General features: G+C 44.7%; 2 protein-coding genes across 3 annotated transcripts; one reads left to right on the top strand and one right to left on the bottom strand.

Annotated features, from left to right (window-relative positions):
* Positions 1-1,069: 1,069 nt before the first annotated feature.
* med11 (mediator complex subunit 11) lies at positions 1,070-4,015 on the bottom strand. Its single transcript, XM_032583496.1, has 3 exons — positions 3,843-4,015; positions 2,520-2,650; positions 1,070-1,712 (listed from the first exon to the last, which is right to left on the bottom strand). Exons 1-3 carry the CDS (start codon positions 3,988-3,990, stop codon positions 1,560-1,562), a joined length of 432 nt encoding a protein of 143 aa, XP_032439387.1. The 5' UTR covers positions 3,991-4,015; the 3' UTR covers positions 1,070-1,559.
* A 44-nt stretch (positions 4,016-4,059) lies between these two features.
* pelp1 (proline, glutamate and leucine rich protein 1) lies at positions 4,060-17,953 on the top strand. 2 transcript variants are annotated; one of them, XM_032583487.1, is made up of 19 exons: positions 4,060-4,222; positions 4,395-4,459; positions 5,144-5,249; positions 6,188-6,337; positions 6,474-6,545; positions 6,660-6,719; positions 6,811-6,967; positions 7,060-7,192; positions 7,445-7,532; positions 8,454-8,542; positions 8,871-8,984; positions 11,287-11,437; positions 11,508-11,661; positions 11,758-11,813; positions 13,008-13,141; positions 13,687-13,789; positions 13,982-15,589; positions 16,265-16,600; positions 17,327-17,953. In XM_032583487.1, exons 1-19 carry the CDS (start codon positions 4,082-4,084, stop codon positions 17,414-17,416), a joined length of 3,807 nt encoding a protein of 1,268 aa, XP_032439378.1. In that variant the 5' UTR covers positions 4,060-4,081; the 3' UTR covers positions 17,417-17,953. The 2 variants fall into 2 exon arrangements, with proteins under 2 accessions (XP_032439378.1, XP_032439377.1); XM_032583486.1 differs by having other exon boundaries at positions 17,324-17,953.
* Positions 17,954-18,295: the final 342 nt, after the last annotated feature.

Raw genomic sequence — 18,295 nt, 5'->3', positions numbered from 1 at the left:
AGCAGACAGGCCATATGGATCTATAACTTAATAAATTTGAGTATCATCTGCATATAAATTAAAAGAAATATTAGCAAATAACCTGATCAAGTGGTAGTATGAAAATAAGTGGAGCATCGAAACTCCAAGGAAGGAGCTTTGAGGAACACCACAGATGGGCTGCAAAAGACTGGAGGAATTGTTACCAATTAAAACTTATCACTTAAGATTTGAGCCACACCCACAGAATACTGCAATATTAATTTTAATTAATACTGCAGCCAACTCTGACGTCGTCTGTGTTGGAACAGACCTGATTGTTCATTTGACCAGATTTTAATAATAAGTTCATAACTTTATCCACCAATTGATTCACATTATCAAGTAGATAATGTGGCTGGGATTCAAATCAGCAATCTTGTTGCCAGGCAACAGCGCTAATGACAACTCCTGTGTGGCAATTAGCTGATTCTACAGCTGTCATAGAACTACTAACTACTTCGCAGAAGGACTATATATGACTCTGGCATTAAAGTGTTAAAATGTCTCACTGGAGAAAAAGGGAAGCAACAGATAAAAGAACAAAAGAAAACTGAACCATCCATCCTTGGGAAAAGAAACCCAAATCAGAGACAAATCATCCTTCAGCACGTCCATCTGAGCTGTTACACAACAAAGGTACTCAGAACATATTTCATTCTTAATAATTGGCAAGATGATTAAAGCATGAGAGGAATCACATGACAAACACTGTTCAGAGGACTGCTGTATTTACTGCACTGTTGAGGTCAGAACCTGCATTTGGAAACATCAAAGGCAGTTTTTACTGTTTTTATTGTGCTCCAAAACGTCTTGCTCCTTGATGTCTGGTGACCACGCTTTAAGTAAAATAATGAATTTCTCTGCATTTTGTATTTTCATCATGTGATGATGAATTGTTAGTAGTGCAAATAAGCAGCCCAATCATAAAAACAGATAGGCCAGGCAGCCATATTGGATTTTGAAGCCAGACCTATCTATATTTAAAACTTCAAACTGCAACTTGTTTGTAAAAATGTAACACTTAATTACACTGTCAGTCAATTACTTATTCAGTGCTGATTAAGGTTTAATGATTCCCTCCCCATCAAATTACATTTTCTTGTAACAAGAAACATAAAACAATAACCAGGCCATAGTTCTGTTCACCAAGATCGTATTTCATTGGAAAAGCCGTTTTGACTGAGGTGAGAATCACTTGAACACAGGAAGTTCTCAGCCAGCGATGTTGATGTCGCTGTCCCTCCCACAAGAAAGGAATTGTTGGAACTTGGACTTGTATGTAGGAGATGTACAGAAATTTACAAGTTTATTGAATGCTGCATAACATAAAATTACAATTACAAAATGAAAGTTTTATGTTTTAAAAAAATACCACTATTTAATAAATCAAAAGCCTGCCTTTTGTGCAGCGTCTTGGTTTGTATCACCGCAACAGTTTTAAGCACCATACTGACACACAGTCCCACCCAACACAGGGAGCTGCTGCTGTGAACCCGGTGACCACGGTAACAGCTGGCAGACACGTGGCCTCTGTTCTGTCATATCTGCTGCTGCTGCTGCTCCAGCATGGCTTCACATGTCCGACCCAGTTCTCCCAGCTTGACCTTTGCATACTCAGCTCTGTTCAGTGACATCTGACAGTCCTTCCTGGTTGAGTAAGTGGAGCCCTCGTGTGGTTGGCCAGTAGCTACCTGGTGGGAGGAAAACAACGTTAACATAACACCTGGCTGCTTCCAATAATGACACGATTGTTTTTAAACCAGAGCTGGATATTCGTTTCAGACCTCTGGAGGTATTATCACAAGGAGTGCACTGATAAATTGGGCCAGATTTCCTTAATTTTGGGGGATCAGTGATTGGCTGAAACGATCAATTCAGTTTATTTATATAGCGTACATTCACAACAAATGCTGTCTCAACACACTTTACAAAAATAATAATAATAATAATTTAATCACACATATATTACAATTGATCCTAGTCATTAAAAAGTACAGTAAGCTCAATTAATTACTCAAAGTAGATTCAAAAGTTTCTATCCAAGCAAACCCAGCAGATTACATCACGTCAATGACTTGATGTATTGTAAGTGGTTCTAAGCGTGTGTAAGCAACAGTCACCTTTTTGTTACCAAATTAACATATATATATATTCATCCATCCATTTTCTGTACACTCTTGTCCCTAATGGGGTTGGGAGAGGTGCTGGTGCCTATCTCCAGCGAACGCTCCGGGTGAGAGGCGGGGTTCACCCTGGACAGGTCGCCAGTCTGTCGCACACATGTGACTTTTCAAACAAAAACCCGGTATTGGAAGGTCAAGTTTTCAAAGATTGGTGATTGGCCAGAAAGCTGTGCACCAAAGCATGCCAACACTTACAGAAACATTCAAATCAATTTTAATCAGACATAAGAATATGACCAGGGCCAGGAGATACTGATCCCCCAGGTTAGACTGAGCAGTAAATGGACCAAAGGCAACAAGTTTTCTTCTTCTGACCTGTGTGAGGTAGCGGATCTGGGCGCCCAGTTCATTCTCCACTCGACTGATTGACGTCTGGAACTGGACCAGTTGCCTGTCCAGGTGGCTGGCGTTGTGTTTGTCTTTGGAGAGCTCCAGAACAATGTTTCCTGCCATCAAAGGTAAAGATCAGGCGGAAGAAATCAACCTAAGTTTACAGTGAGCAGATCACACACAAATTCACTGCTACTTTATGAAAGGAGCATCCCAATACCAACATTAATGAGCAGCAGTAGTAACTATGCCAAGTGACAAGGTAGTCACAAGTCTCAAGTTTTGTGAAGGCAGAACAATTCCAAGTCGAATCCAAAGTCAGCCCAATTACCAAACTTTTTATATTAAGTCTTAAAAACACGTCATCTGAACAAACATATAATTTCATCAAAAGTAATGATTAATAATTCCTGGATTTTTACAATATTTTGAAAGGTGTTTTGTTTGCTGGAACAAGCAGTAAAAAGATGGTGTGCATTACTACTACAGATTAGTAGTGATCACTTCCTGTAATGATCACTACTAGTGTAATGATCACTACTAGTGTAATCAGCTTGTGTTTCACTTCTCTTACATCACACTCATGGTAGCTATAATGTCTTTGATATTATTTACCTTTTAGAGTCTGTAACAACATATGTTACTAGTGATCATTACACTAGTAATGATCACTACTAATGTAGTGATCATTACTAGTGTAGTGATCATTACTAGTGTAGTGATCATTACTAGTGTAGTGATCATTACAGGAAATGTACTCTAGCAAATGTGTACAAGTAGAGAGAAAAAGAAAAGTAGCTCAGGCAGTGTGGAATCATTTTCGGAAAGACTTCTCAAGATATAAATTTCAACTGGCAACTAATGAGTCAAATTAGACTCATTAGTCTAATGACTCATAAGACTCATTACTACTACAGTAGTAATGATCACTACTGTATCAATCAATCAATCAAATTTTATTTGATTGACTGTAGTGACCATTACAGGAAACGGACAGATGGGTAATGGCATTTTAGATGCTTTAAACATTTTAACTGTCCTGGGCAGGTTACTGATTATATTAAGCCATATTTCATGATCCTCTGAGCAAATGTTACAACCTTTCTTCAAGAAAAGCTCATAATCACAATCCATCTAAAGGTTTATGGTGGCATTAAACCATTCCAGGAAGCTGATCTGGGCGCTGTTTTCACTAAGACCCCAGCCCCAAAAAACTCCAGCTCGTTTATTTCCACTTTTCTCGGCGTAGAAAACAGAAAACTCCAAAAGCAGCGAAAGCACATAGTGATGTACTTAAAGTTTCCTCACCAGCACACTGCAGGACCACCGCGATGTCCTTCTCCACCTCCTCCAGGACTCGGAGCCGCTCGTTCGCCATCCGGGTTAGGAAGGCGCTCAACGAACCAGAACTTAATACAACGAGGAAAACAGCCGCCTTCAATACACCAACAACCATCCACTTTGGTCTTTCTGCTGCAAGCGCGAAGTATTGACGACAGCGAAACGTGGCCGCACAATAGTGACGTCACGTTGGCGGCGAGGGGAAGATGGCTACCTCTGCTTGGATGCATGGCGCCGCCGCAATGAGGCTCACAGAGGGTCTGGTCTCGGTCCTCAAGGAACAGCGTCCAGAGTATCTGTCCGAAGTGTTGACTAACTACAGGGAACATGGCGTGTTTCCCACCCAGGTAACCCTGCTGCCCGTGGCGGAGCCCTGCTGCCTCTGTTAGCTTGCTGTGGCTGCAGCTGCTCCAGCCTTTGTTGTTCCTGCGGCAGGAGAAGTGCCATGCCTCACAGGCTGCTGCTGCTGCTGCTGTTTCCGGTGAAATGGGTTTAAAACCTGCGTGTTTATCTCTTCAGGGCGCGAGCGATGTCGCGGGGCTCGTGGGCTTTTGCAATGCTAAACTGGGCTCCAGCAAAACCAGGTGAGGACGGTGCTTTTCTCACCACACTAGGTTTGATGCTCAAGCCTTAGCAGAGCTGACTCTCTGGATAAACGGCTGTAGCTTCGGTTGTAGGATGGATCCCAGCTGCTTTGGAAGCACTTTACCACCGAGTCGCCTGTAAATGTGTGTGAGTGTAGCTCTAGTGTAAAGTGCTCTGATCGGTCAAAATGACAGAAAAGGCTCAGTCCATTTAAAGTGCGTTTATCTACCTTATCACACACACACACACCCACACACACACACAACTCCCAACAATTGGCTTTTGACGTCAAATGTTCCTACTAACGTGATAAGGTGACATAAAAGGGACACGTTTCAGTGGACATGTCCACCTGGGGACAGTAGGTCAGGTGGACTGCATTTGCTGCTTTTAACTGCCCTGTTCTGGAGCTGATCTGAAGGTCAGCTGTAGGCCTGCCGTCCTTCCCCCTCACTGCTACTTGCAGATAAGTGTGGATTGTTGAGTAGAAAAGACATTTAATTACTTTTTAGCGTCCTATGAAGTGATCCGAACACCAGAGTTTATTCATTTGGAGGAGGGATCCAATACTTACAGCAAAGTAGTGCATAAGTATGATCAGAGGTGAAAAGCAGAAAGTTTTATGATGCAGTCAGTATTGGTTATGAGCCGACCTGGTCGTCTGTGTGCTGGTGTTTGAGCAGGTTCGAGGGGCTGTGCCTGCTGTCCATGCTGGTTAAAGACAGTTCCAGTGATCTGTTCCAGCAGCACTGTCTGTCCTGGCTGCGCTCACTGCAGCAGGTCATCCAGGTAAAACACACAAACACACCTTCACACGCCCACACACACCCCCCCCAACAAATGCACACACACACACACACCCCAACAAATGCACGCACACACACAGAGAGAAGAGGAGACATTCATGGGTTCACTTTCTAAGTTTTAACTCTGTTTCTTCAGGAAATTTATTTTTATAGATTTTATTATTGCTCTTTTCAATGTTTTTTTTTTTTTTTTTTTTTTAATAAGTGCCTGCAGATAATACTAAACTTTAGCATGTCCTACTTTGTTTGTTTGGCTTATTCAGCTACACTATCATGAAATATAATCTCCTCCTTTGGAAAGTCTTGGCTCTTTACATTTTTAGTTGAAATGTCAGGTTGGTCGCTTTAAAAGTGCCTCATTGCGGTTGAACCGTTCTCCCACAATGCAATGCAACCCTTCAGAAATACACATCAGCTGCTCCAAGTTCAAACACTTAAACTCAAACAGGATAACAGGAGTAAAAGTAAAATTTATGCTGTATTTGAGAATACAGATTATCATTACCAACATTTAAAATGTAAATAATCTAAAAGCCAGACAGTGTCTGTGGTGGAATGAAATATCCTGACCAGGCAAATGTTGTTTTTTTTTTGTTTGTTTTTTTCCTAACGTGGTTTGGTTTAGAAAAATGTTGAGAAAAATATTTCCCATTTAGAGGATTTAAAAAGCAGATTTTCACTGAACAACAGTGACTGTGCAGGGAGGTTAAAAACCTTCTGGAGACTTGAGTGACGGCTGGAATGCTGAACCCTGTATCATGCCATTCAGATCATATATTTTACATTATTTGGATATTTATGATGGGCCATATCAACCTGCCCTAGTATATTGTAAATGTATCCAGTTATTTATCATCCATCTGTGCTGTGAACGCATTTAAATCCTGACCTAAACCTTCCAAATGCTGTGTGCTGCTGCAGTCCCAGGCTCCGTGTCAGAGCATCCAGCTGGCAGTCAGCATCCTGCAGGACCTGCTGCAGTACTCATGTCAGCTAGCAGAGCTGGCCAGGGAGGTCGGCCTCAACTCCATCCTCGGCATCTTGATGTCACTCCTGGGCCTGAAGACAGAGGTGACTCAGGAGAGATCTTCCGTCTTTATTGCACTGCACATGTGAAATGTTTGAATCTTCTGTGCTACAAAAGCAGATGATGTGAAGAGGCGGCTTCTGGGTGAGGGAAATGATGATGTTGTGTTTGTGGTGTCAGTGTGAGCTTGCAGCCATGGAGGGGATGAGAGCCTGTATGATCTACTACCCCAGAGCCTGCGGCTCCCTCAAGGTGAGGCATCCCACATGCTCTGGTTCCTTCAGACCTACTGACTGTTTAGCTTTGCTGCGAATGTTGAACAAAACCTGTTCATCTGACGCATGCTGACTTTTCCTTCTGCTGAAGGACAAACTAGGAGCCTATTTCCTCTCCAAAATGGACAGCACAAGCAGGAAAACTCAAGAGGTGCGTCTCTCTGGCTAAACCTGAACTGTCCCATCCCCTGGTTACCCGGTTACCTGGTTACCATGCTCTCTGCTTCTGTGTCTCCTCTCAGATGGCCTGTCAGGGCTACAGCCTCCTGCCCTGTCTAGGGGGTCTGGCCGACAGGTCGGCCGGTACCGGCAGAGCCGAAGGATGGACCAATCAGATTCAATGTCTGCTGGCCTCAGCCAATGGCATTCTGGCTCAGATCTACCAAGGTTCTGAAACAGGTAGATTTTTTTGGCCGGTGATGTGTTCCATCTTCCACGTAGCTGTGATGTATTTTTAAACGTGTATGGGCTGATTTCTGTTTGTCTCTCAGATGAAGCAGTTCAGTATCGGGGTCCGGGTGTGGAGCTGCCCTTTCCTCATCTCGATCAAACGGATCCGCTGCTCCTTCTGCAGCTGCAGCACAGATACACAGCTGTCTGCCTGGTGCTGAAACACACACTCCGGTAGGAAACACTGACCCTGAGGCTGAGGGCAGCAGTTCATTCATCAATATGAAATACGGTTGGGTCTGGATTTACTGGCAACCTGGTTATACTTTAAGGAATTAAAATGCCCAAATAATTTTCTGACAGACATGATTAGTTTGACATAACCAATAGTATAAATGTTTCAGTCACTCTACATTAAAATACATTGAAAACAGAGAGCATGAGTGATCTTGAGAGAGATGTTTGTGGATGTGTTCCTCTTATCAGAGCGGATCCTGCCTCAGCCGTACATCTGCCCGTCAGACCCATCCTCAACCTGGTGTGCCGAGCGCTCGCTGTCAACTCCAGAAACACGGTGAGCTCACACACACACAAACACACACACACACACACACACACACACACACACACACCCACACACACACACACACACACACAAGGGCTCTATCTTCACAAGGGCTTTACATTGACTTCCATTCATCTTGTCAGTCATTTCCACATCCTGACCCTAAACCTAACCATTTACATGTCCAACCCTAAGCCTGACCTAAACTACCCTAGTCCTGATCTAAGCCCTAACTCAAAGCTCTGCTCCTTCTGGGCCCTGTGTTTTGGGCCCCATAAGGAGTAGTGGGTCCCCACAATGTAGTATTTGTAGGAAAAACAGTCCCTACACTGTGTAAAACACGGCCACACACACATCTGCTACAGTACTTTTTTACTGTAATGATGCATGAAGTGAACAGATATCGTGGTGATTTTTTTACAGTACATAAACTCAAATTAAAGTTTCCACAGTCTGTTGGGTTTACTACGTTTTTACTGACTTTTGTGATTTGATTTGATCTCTGCTGAATCAACAGCGATCAGGTGGATCGTGTACTGAGGGTGTCTGTGCTGTCTTCATACTCTGTGGATAGGCTTTAGTTGCAGTTTAGTTTGGAAGAAAGTATGTCAACTTTTCTTGAGGTTGGAGTTGTGAGGAGAATAAAGCCAAATCTAATTTGAACATGGTTGATTCTGTTTCAGGGAGACAAACCGATGTTAAACATGGAGACGAAGCCTCAGTAATATTCATGGTAGATTTGGTGCTATCAGTGTTTGAAACCGAAAGCTGGAAGATGTTGAATTAGTGAAACTGCTGCCTTATTAATGAAACCACTCAACTTTAGAATGAAAAACCCAACAACCTTAACAGCTGAGAGAAATATGTCAAACATATTTCAAACATAAAGTCTTCCTGACGGATTGATTCTGATCCTGTCATGTTTGTCAGAGTTTAACAGCAGATGGAAGCCTGAGGTTGCTGGTTCTCCCCAGTGTTCACATCAGCACTCTGGAGGTCCTGGCAGAGCTCATCACAGTGTGAGTACACACACACACACACACACACACACACACACACACACACCCCCACACACCCACACACACACACACACACCCACACACCCCCCCCCACACACACACACACACACACACACACTCCTGTCTGTCCTCTACCTTGATCTGCAGAGGAGTTTCGGTGAATTTTTCAAATTTTTTGTAAATAATAAAAATAAAATCAGTTCTAAAATTATTTCCACCATCAATATTAATCACAACATGTGGAGATATATTCTATATTAAAGAGTGGAGTGTAGCGGATGGTATAAAGGTGATGATGTGTGTGTGTGTGTGTGTGTGTGTGTTTCAGAGTGCGCAGCGGCATGGTGCAGTACGCTGCTGTATTACAGAAGCTGTTTTCTCAGATGCTGTGTGCCTGGACGGCCGTACCTGAAGCTAACGTTGGTCAGCAGAGAGCTTACAGGTACGCTCAGCCTCAGCGCTCCTCATGAACGCATTACGTCCAGATTAACAGGCTTCTTCTGATGTGGAAATGGAGACCAACAACCAATCAGAATCCTGTTTATTGCTGTGGAGTCAAATTCACCATCTACCCTACTTTAGCTGAAACCGAGAAAAGGCTGAGAATGGGGGCCAGACTGAGACTATTATTTTTATAATTAGTAATAATGGAATAAAGTCATCATATCGTGACAATAAATTAATAGCATTAGTAGAATAAAGATGTTTTGTTGAGTTATCAGGACCAGAGCAGCTCAGCTTGTTTTTCCATACAGACTCTGTTGTTTCTACATCAGAGTCCTGCAGCTCATAATAATGTGATGCTGATGTACTAAAACATTAATTATGTCCTAATGGTGAAGCTGATATCAAATTCTAATTTCACAAGATGCTCAACATTGTTCATTTCAAATTTTTACTATTTGTTATGTAGGCGTTTTCATAAAAGTACTATTTCATTCTTCTATCATCATGACTTCATTCTCACTTTCTTACTTTTTTCTAGTTCTATCGCAACTTTAACGACTTATTTCTCCTCCAATTTCTTTTTCTCTCAGTATTATGAATTTATTTTCATGCTTTACATATTTTTTTCAGAGGCATACAGATTAATACTAGAATAGTTTTGCACCTTATTGTTCAGTATGTCATCACAGTTTAGATAGTTTCCAGGTTCCTCCATTGAATTTATTTTTATTTGTTTAAATTGTGTCTGAATTCCTCTGGCAGCGTTGCCAAGGCTGGTAATGATTTTTCTGGATATCCAATAATATAATATAACCAGTCTGAGATATAAAACCAGTTTATTTTTCCCAGCTACCCTGAATACTTTGTTCCTTGTTGGTTTTCTGGCCTTGTGGCTGACTGCTGGACAGAATGTCTTTTCTATATCACATACACTGCCTGGCCAAAAAAAAAGTCGCCACCTGTATTTAACTAAGCAAATAGGTACAAGCCTCCTATTGGATAAGTACTGCATAGGCGATTATCTTTCAGCTGGCAACAAGTTATTTAACCCCAGCTGATGCAATGAGTAACTCCTCATTTCTTAAACAACCATGGCAAAAGACACATCCTGTGGTCGTGGAAAAGACGTTAGTCTGTTTAAGAAGGGTCAAATCATTGGCATGCATCAAGCAGAGAAAACATCTAAGGAGATTGCAGAAACTACTAGAATTGGGTTAAGAACTGTCCAATGCATCATTAAAAACTGGAAGGATGGTGGGGAACCATCGTCTTCCAGGAAGAAATGTGGTCGGAAAAAAATCCTGAATGATCGTGATCGGCGATTACTTAAACATTTGGTCAAATCAAATCGAAGAAAAACAACAGCAGAACTCAGGAGTATGTTTAATTGTGAACGCAAAAGCATTTCCACACGCACAATGCGAAGGGAACTCAAGGGGTTGGGATTGAACAGCTGTGTAGCCATAAGAAAACCTCTAATCAGTAAGGCTAACCAGAAAAAAAGGCTTCAGTTTGCTAGGGAGCATAAAGATTGGACTCTGGAGGAATGGAAGAGGGTCATGTGGTCTGATGAGTCCAGATTTACCCTGTTCCAGAGTGATGGGCGCATCAGGGTAAGAAGAGAGGCAGGTGAAGTGATGCACCCATCATGCCTAGTGCCTACTGTACAAGCCTGTGGGGGCAGTGCTATGATCTGGGGTTGCTGCAGTTGGTCAGGTCTAGGTTCAGCAACATTGTGTGCCCAAAGAATGAGGTCAGCTGACTACCTGAATATACTGAATGACCAGGTTATTCCATCAATGGATTTTGTCTTCCCAAATGGAACGGGCATATTCCAAGATGACAATGCCAGGATTCATCGGGCTCACATTGTGAAAGAGTGGTTCAGGGAGCATGAGACATCTTTTTCACACATGGATTGGCCACCACAGAGTCCAGACCTTAACCCCATTGAGAATCTTTGGGATGTGCTGGAGAAGGCTTTGCGCAGTGGTCAGACTCTCCCATCATCAATACAAGATCTTGGTGAAAGATTAATGCAACACTGGATGGAAATAAATCTTGTGACACTGCAGAAGCTTATTGAAACAATGCCACAGCGAATGCGGGCTGTAATCAAAGCTAAAGGCAGTCCAACAAAATATTAGAGAGTGTGACCATTTTTTGGTGGCGACTTTTTTTTTGGCCAGGCAGTGTATATTCAGAGATTGCTGCGTTGCAAACAGCCTGGTGTGGCTCAGCGAGCTGCAGGTTCGGTGTGAGCTGGCAGTATCTAACTCTTGGACTGTTTTTTGCAGCTCGGTGCGGGTCTCTGTGTACAGAACCTTAGAGCTGTGGCTGCAGCTTGTTGGAGCTTCAGCTAACGTCCTCCAGGGAGCCTCCAGCCACGCAGAGCTGCTGTTCACCCACCTGCTGGCCGACATCACGCCCGGAGCAGAATCTATCAAGGTAAAACGAGTTTGCACATTGAACGAAGAAATCTGAGATGAAACAAGGCCGTGATTTGGGTCTCCCCCAGCTGCGGGCGGGGCTGTCGGCTGATGTGGTTCCTGGAGGGAAGCCCGGCCCTCGCAGGACGAAGCAGCTGGTCATGGCCGACCCGGTGGGGGCGTCGCTCCAGAGGAAAGGGGACCCGGTCTCCAACCAGGACACCTGCCTGTCAGCCCTGAAAGGTCAGCTGCTGCCTCCGCTTCAGAGCATGGATCGGGTCGGGTTCTGTACTGCTCACAGGCTCTGAGCTGTTTCTTTTTTTTTTCTTTTTTTTTCAGTTCTCAGGCGCATCATACAGACCAGTGGGACGCTTCTAAAGAATGACATACACAAAGTAAGAACCTGCTAGAACTGCAACATGTTGGCTTTGGTCAAGTTCATTAGTCTGAAGTTACATCTGAAGAAGTTTTATCTTCAGGTGTATTTTTAAAAGACTGATAATTCCATAATAAGTTTCAGAATGATCCGGACAAAACGTTTGATCTAAAACATTAATAAAATGTTCTTCAAAGGACTTGGAAGTTTAATGTTGCTGTGCTGGGAAAGTCGATCCTTCTCTAACTGAAGCTGACAGGATGATGAAGCCAAACAGCTAAACTAGTTAACTCCTAGTTTACTGACGTTAGCAACATGAGATGGTGACAAGTTTAAACAGTTTTCAACATTAATGAAGTATCAGTCTCCAAAATGTATTGGATTATTAGTCTAAGCGTAAACTTTTCACATAAAATCAAACAACCCAGGGCGTGCCGGGGTGGCGTAGGGGTAAACTACGCCACCATGGCCACCAACCCATGTTTGGAGGCCTTGAGTCCTCGACACGGCCGTCACGGGTTCGACTCCCGGACCCAATGATATTTGCCGCATGTCTTCCCCTCTCTCCTTCCCCCTTTCCTGTCAGCCTACTTTCATGTAAGGGACACTAGAGTCCAGAAAAGACAGGTATCCCTGGAGGGATAAAAAATAAAATCAAACAACCCAACATCATGACAACTGGATCTGTGGACGGATTAGTGATATCTGATATCTGAACCAAGAACTGTGTCCATGTTGGGTCTCATGGAGTCTGACCCAACATGGAGTCACAGGTTTGACGGCTTCTTCACTTCCTGATAATTCACAAGTTCTGATTAAAGAGGCAGCATATAATCGTTTCAGTCCATCCCCTGATTCTTTATGTTTTATCACAAATGTCTTAAAAATAGTCTGGTCATCAATATACTATCATAAATGATTATTTTGAGGCTTTATGGTTAATTTGTGCAGTTGTAATAATTTTTTATGTTATCAAACTTGGGCCAGCTGGAGTGACCTTGGAACCATTGACTCTCTTCTCCAGCGCCTGCTGCAGTCAGGCCTGACAGGGGAGACCGTTAGTAGCCTTTTTTTTTTTTTTTTTAACTATCTGGAATAATGGAATGTGTTTTAGAGAAATGAACGTTTAGCTGGCATGATGTTTGTGGAAGCGTGCTGCAGCCAGGCGGATTTCTTCCCTCACTAAGTCACTCTGTCCTGTCTGTGCCTGCAGCGCCTCCATGAGGTGGTGCTGCCGCTGTGTGTGCGCCTCCAGCAGCAGCAGACTAGCAGCATCACTGCATGCGAGTCTGTAGGGGGCGTCAGTGGGCAGTACAGCAGCGCCCTGACCCGCCGTCAACTCTACAGGTATGTCTAAAGAAAATAAATAAAACAACAGGTCCAGAATGAGTCAAAACTTTATGACCACTGAATAGGAAACTATCTGTATTAATGGCCAAAGAATTACAATATTATACATAGTATTTTGTTGGGTGCAAATGCTGTTTACACTAGTGATGCCTGATATATCTTCAACGGTATCAGCCAATGCTTTTAATATATGGCCATCAGTCATATATACATGTATATATATATAATTTCCCTGCCCTTTAAACAGCTTGAAAAAATAACCACACCACTGATATTGTTTCTCTGCTTCAGTTAAACTACCCACAATCCTGTGCTGTATCTGTCACAGAACACATCGCCCTCCCTCAAGAAACAGAAATGGCAAAAAATATCCGAATAAATATTGTCTATTAATATCGGCACATTTTTACTTATTGGACTGATGTTTTAAACGGTGCCTACCATCAGCCTCCCAGGTGTGCACTAAGTTCCCAGTCTGTCCTTGTCTGATCCAGTTTCCCAGAATTCTCTCTGCTAAAGCCGCTTCCTGTGTTAACCTGTAGGTTGCTGCTGGCCCTGGTTCTCGTCCCGTCTCCATGCTGGCCTCCGCCTCTGACCTGCACCGTGTCCATCCTCAGCAACGGCCGCCTGGACCGCAACCTCAAGGTCAGCCAATCAGCTGGCGTTTTCAGGTACCACACTGGTACCAAACTGATGACGGAGAGAAATGTTGCTCTGGTTTCCACACTGGGACACAGCTGGACATGTGCAGCTGAGCCATGAGCAGACGTTTCGTCTCTGCTGTTTGAAGCTGTTTCAGACTGACTGACCTCTTCGCCTCCTCTCTCCCCCCATCAGGTTTCGTCTTTCTGTTCTGAGGCTCTGACCATCTGTAACTCCCTCCTCCACCCCCGCGTTCCATCCATCGCCCTCCCGCTGCCCCCGCTCGCCCTGAAGCCCCCCCCCACTGCCTCTGTCCTGTCCGGCCCAGGCCCCGCCCCCAGGTTGACTCTGCCCACCCTGCTAGGCGGCCCCACACCCGGGCCGCCCTTCCCCGGCCGTCACCCGCTCAGCCTGGGCCCCAACTCTCTGCTGGGCTCTCTGGAGAACCATCTGTCCCTGGTTCCAGGGATGCCGGGCCCCGCCTCGGCCCCTGGAGACCTCCTGCTGTCGCCCCACGGCCAGCCACAGCCGGACCCGGCCGGGCTGGGGCTCCCGGACGGCCAGAGGCCCGTGTTTGTCCGCTACGACAAAGAAGAGGCAGAGGATGTGGAGATTTCTCTGGCCAGCGACTCAGACGACAGCGTGGTCATCGTCCCGCCAGGCATGCTGGGAGCAGACAGCCAACTGGATGATCCGGCCCCTGGCTCCCAGAACCTGCTGTCTGCTGGAGCTGGGGCCGGTGTCCCCCTGCCAGGGGGAGACACTGTCGCCATGGTTCCCAGCACGGCAGCTCCAGCCTCGTTGGACGTGACGTCGCTGCCCAACGATCTGGTCCCCACCTCCAGCACCCCCGCCAACTCCTTCCCCTCGTCCAGCGGCTCAGTGGTCTCCCTGGTGACGTCGCTGACCCCCGGCTCCGCCCCCCCTCCTGCCGGGGGCCTGGCGGACCCCGTGGCGGTCAAGCCTCAGCTGCAGCAGATGCTGCTGCAGCCCCCGGCCCCGGGGCCCCAGGGGCCCCCTTGCTCCGTGGCCCTGCCGCTGCAGGTGCAGCTGCAGAACCAGCTGGCCCAGCAGGGCCGCCACCTTCACCAGCACCCACCCCCAGCTCCACCCAGCAACCAGGACTCAGCCGTCATCAACATAAACAGCACCGATGATGAGGACGAAGACGAAGAGGATATGGAGGATGATGAAGAGCTGGAGGAGGAGGAGGAGGATGGTCTTGATGAGGAGGAGGAAGGGAGTGAAGACTTTTATGAGGGGGAGGAGTACGAAGACTTTGATGATGAGGAGGCTGAAGAGCTAGAAGAGGAAGAGGAGGATGAAGATGGGGACATTCCTCCTCTGGAGGGATCAGAGGACAAGTCAGAGGAGGTGACCATGGAGGAGGAGGAAGAGGAGGAGGAGGAGGAGGAGGAGAAGGCCCTGGGAGCAGAAGAGGAAGAGGGGGAGGGGGCGGGGTTTAACCCGGAGGGGGGCATAGAGGAGCTGCAGAGCAGCAGAGCTCTGTTTGGAGAGGAGAGGATGAAGGTCCAGGAGGTGGAGAGCATCGGAGTTCTGGAAGAGGCAAGGGGGGGAGACAGGGGGGACGGGGAGGACGACAGCGAGCGCATGGACGACCCCAGCATGCCTCAGATCCTGTGTGTTACTGGAGGAGCTCTGGAGGAGAGGGCAGACAGCAGCCAGGAGGCTGCCCAGGCAGCAGGGGAGCTTCAGGACCAGCTCACACTGTGGGACCAGAACCACCAGCAGAACCCGCCCACCGGGGCCTCTGAGGAGGAGCCCACTGCTCACAGTCAGGAGGTAGGCTCCAGACCTGGACCCTCACAGGGACATGGAATGTTATTCACTTTTCTTCTAAGAGTTGTTGCTCTGGTCATTGCTCTGCTGTAGCAGTCAGTGTTCCAGTGGTTCTGAAGAAGCCTCTGTTGTTTAGTCTTTTAAGGTTAAATTCTATGGAAACTTGATTATCAGAAGAATTCGCCAAAATGCAACAAATCATGTGGAAAAACCTTGTGAGCAACAGCAAGACCAGTTGGGTTCTTACATACGTCTGTGTAACCTCAGAGACCCGTAACTCCACATTTCTCAAAAAAAAAAAAAAATCTTTCCAAACTGATACTATTTTTACTTTTTTAGTGTCTTTTAGAAAATACCTGCCTCATTTAGTTGGAAAACGAACTTCTTGGTGTAATAAAAATTATTTTAAATCTAAATCTGCCAAGAGTTTTAGCAGATCACTAAGACTGAAAGATGGACTTGGCAAATGTTAGCGTTTAGCATTAGTAGATGCAGTCGCAACATTGCATCTTTCTGAAATAGAATAAGTCCATCAGCTACAGAGATTATCTTCCAGAGGAATCTCGATTCTAAACCAAACCGGTTGACTCAGTGTTGTCAGTAACGTTTTATTATCTTCGTAGCGTTTTGTGATCAGGGATCCGAGCGTTTCGTCTAAAGTTCCGTCCCATTCCACAGGAGTCTGTGGCTGAACGTGAACAGGAAGCTGGCGTGCGAGAAGAGGTGGCGCTGGAGGCGGAGCTTCAGGAGGAGGAAGAGCCAGTCGTTGTGCAGGAGGAAGCTGCAGCAGGAGCATCGGGAGGCGAGGAGGCCCCTGCTGCTCCTCATGATCCTCAACAGGATCAGACCGACACGCAGCAAGGATATGAAACGCAAGCAGAATGGACGAAACCCGACGGAGAACAAGGAGAAAAAGAAGAAGAGAGTAATACTGAGGAGGAGAAAGGGATGAAGCGGAAGAGAGAAGAGGAGGGCATAGAGGACGAAGCTAGACCAAGTCCTGAAAAGAAAAAGGTAAAGAACAATATATGTTGGTCATATTTCACAAGTTTTAGATATTAATAGCTATTACAGTATATGTTTTCAATAAACTTTTCTTCTTTTATAATTCTTTTAAAATTCCGCCTTAAATGTTTCCTAACTTAAATGTGAAAAATATTTCCATGGAAGATAAAAAAGCAGCTGAAACTAAAACAACATTAAAGTCCCTCAGTCCAGGAGCTGGACTGGCTTTGGCTCTGGATGTGTGATACAGGAAGTAGTCAGGAGGACTCATTTGTAATTTCATGATCACTTTTCTACCAAAAACTGGATGTTAAAAGTCTTCAGTCTGGAATTTTGGTCTCAAATAAAAAAATGTTTATGTTAATTTTGTTTCCAGAAACTTCATAACTCAATTTATTAATTGTTTCTGTTGTTTTGTTGATTTATTTTGGATATTTAAAATGTCTTCCACTTCCTGTTCCAGTGTTAAATGCTCATTGGAATTTAAAGTTTAATGATCTTTGAGCATGTGTTCTTGCATTATTATGCCGTTATTATCATTACTGGTAAATTGTCTCAAAACAACAATGTTATCGTTTATTGCGATAACCTCTGGGACGATTAATCGTCCAGAAACATTAGTTATTGTGACAGGCCTGTTTCTGGGTCTAGACCTAAAGGTTTCCTAGCAGACTTTGGTTTTCTGTATGTTTGAAGATGATAATAAATTACTGGAGTTTGTCTGCTCTCCAGCAGGACGATGAAGCGATGGCCTCCATGTTGGCAGATTTTATTGCCTGTCCACCTGATGATGAAGATGTTGCCTCAGGATCCAACCAATCATAAACACTCGCCCACCTGAACGGACTGAGTCGACCATCATGGACATTTGCTCTGTTTTCAACACTGAGTGACCTCAGAACAGAGTTGATTGTCTCCAGTCGTAGTTGAGCAACCAGGTACTGTCTGGGATTCTGACGATGGTGGAAAGTGTTGTGCTCCGTTGTGTTGGACATGGAAACATGGAGGCTTCCTGTTACCACCCTGGAACTGACCAGAACTGTGTTCACAGAGCATCGGCATTTCTCTGGGAAGCAGTGAAGCTAAGAAATGTTAGTCAGAACTCTGCTTCTCTCTACAGGCATCATCCTGCAAGAAATGTCCACTCTTTTTGGTTCATGTGTACCGTTTAGTGTTTTTGAATTGTTTTCTCTCTGTACTCTGTTTTCTTACATTAAAGTAGTAAATATCTGTCATGGATTACATGCACTACATCCAGACCTGCTCTGAGGATTATTTCCATGCCATATCTGCACATGGTGGATATTTCACATCCAGAAACCTTCTCAGCATGGAAATAAAAGGTTTTAAATGTGCTAAAATGAAATTTGCTTAATATAATTCCAGTTTGAATTTTCCGAAATGACACTTAAGAGATTATGATAAGTTTTTACTGGATTTTTATCGTGGAACAAACTTTCATTTCAGTTTTGTCATGGAGTCCGTCCAACAGAACTCTCCATCCAGACTGATGTCTATGAAAGACGAACAGATGAGTCTTAAATCTGTTCCTGGGAATATTTTAGTTATGGATGATCCAGGACGTCCAAGAGCAAGAAACAAGATCATCTGAAGTGTTTGAAAGGGTAGTGAAATATAATGTAGGTAAATATTGGTTATGGGCCATAACAGCAACAAAAATGATTGGATATTAATATCAGGGCA

The sequence above is a fragment of the Xiphophorus hellerii genome, chromosome 14 (genome assembly GCF_003331165.1).
Source record: "Xiphophorus hellerii strain 12219 chromosome 14, Xiphophorus_hellerii-4.1, whole genome shotgun sequence".
NCBI lineage: Eukaryota > Metazoa > Chordata > Actinopteri > Cyprinodontiformes > Poeciliidae > Xiphophorus > Xiphophorus hellerii.
This window is presented reverse-complemented; position numbering and strand designations above follow the sequence as displayed.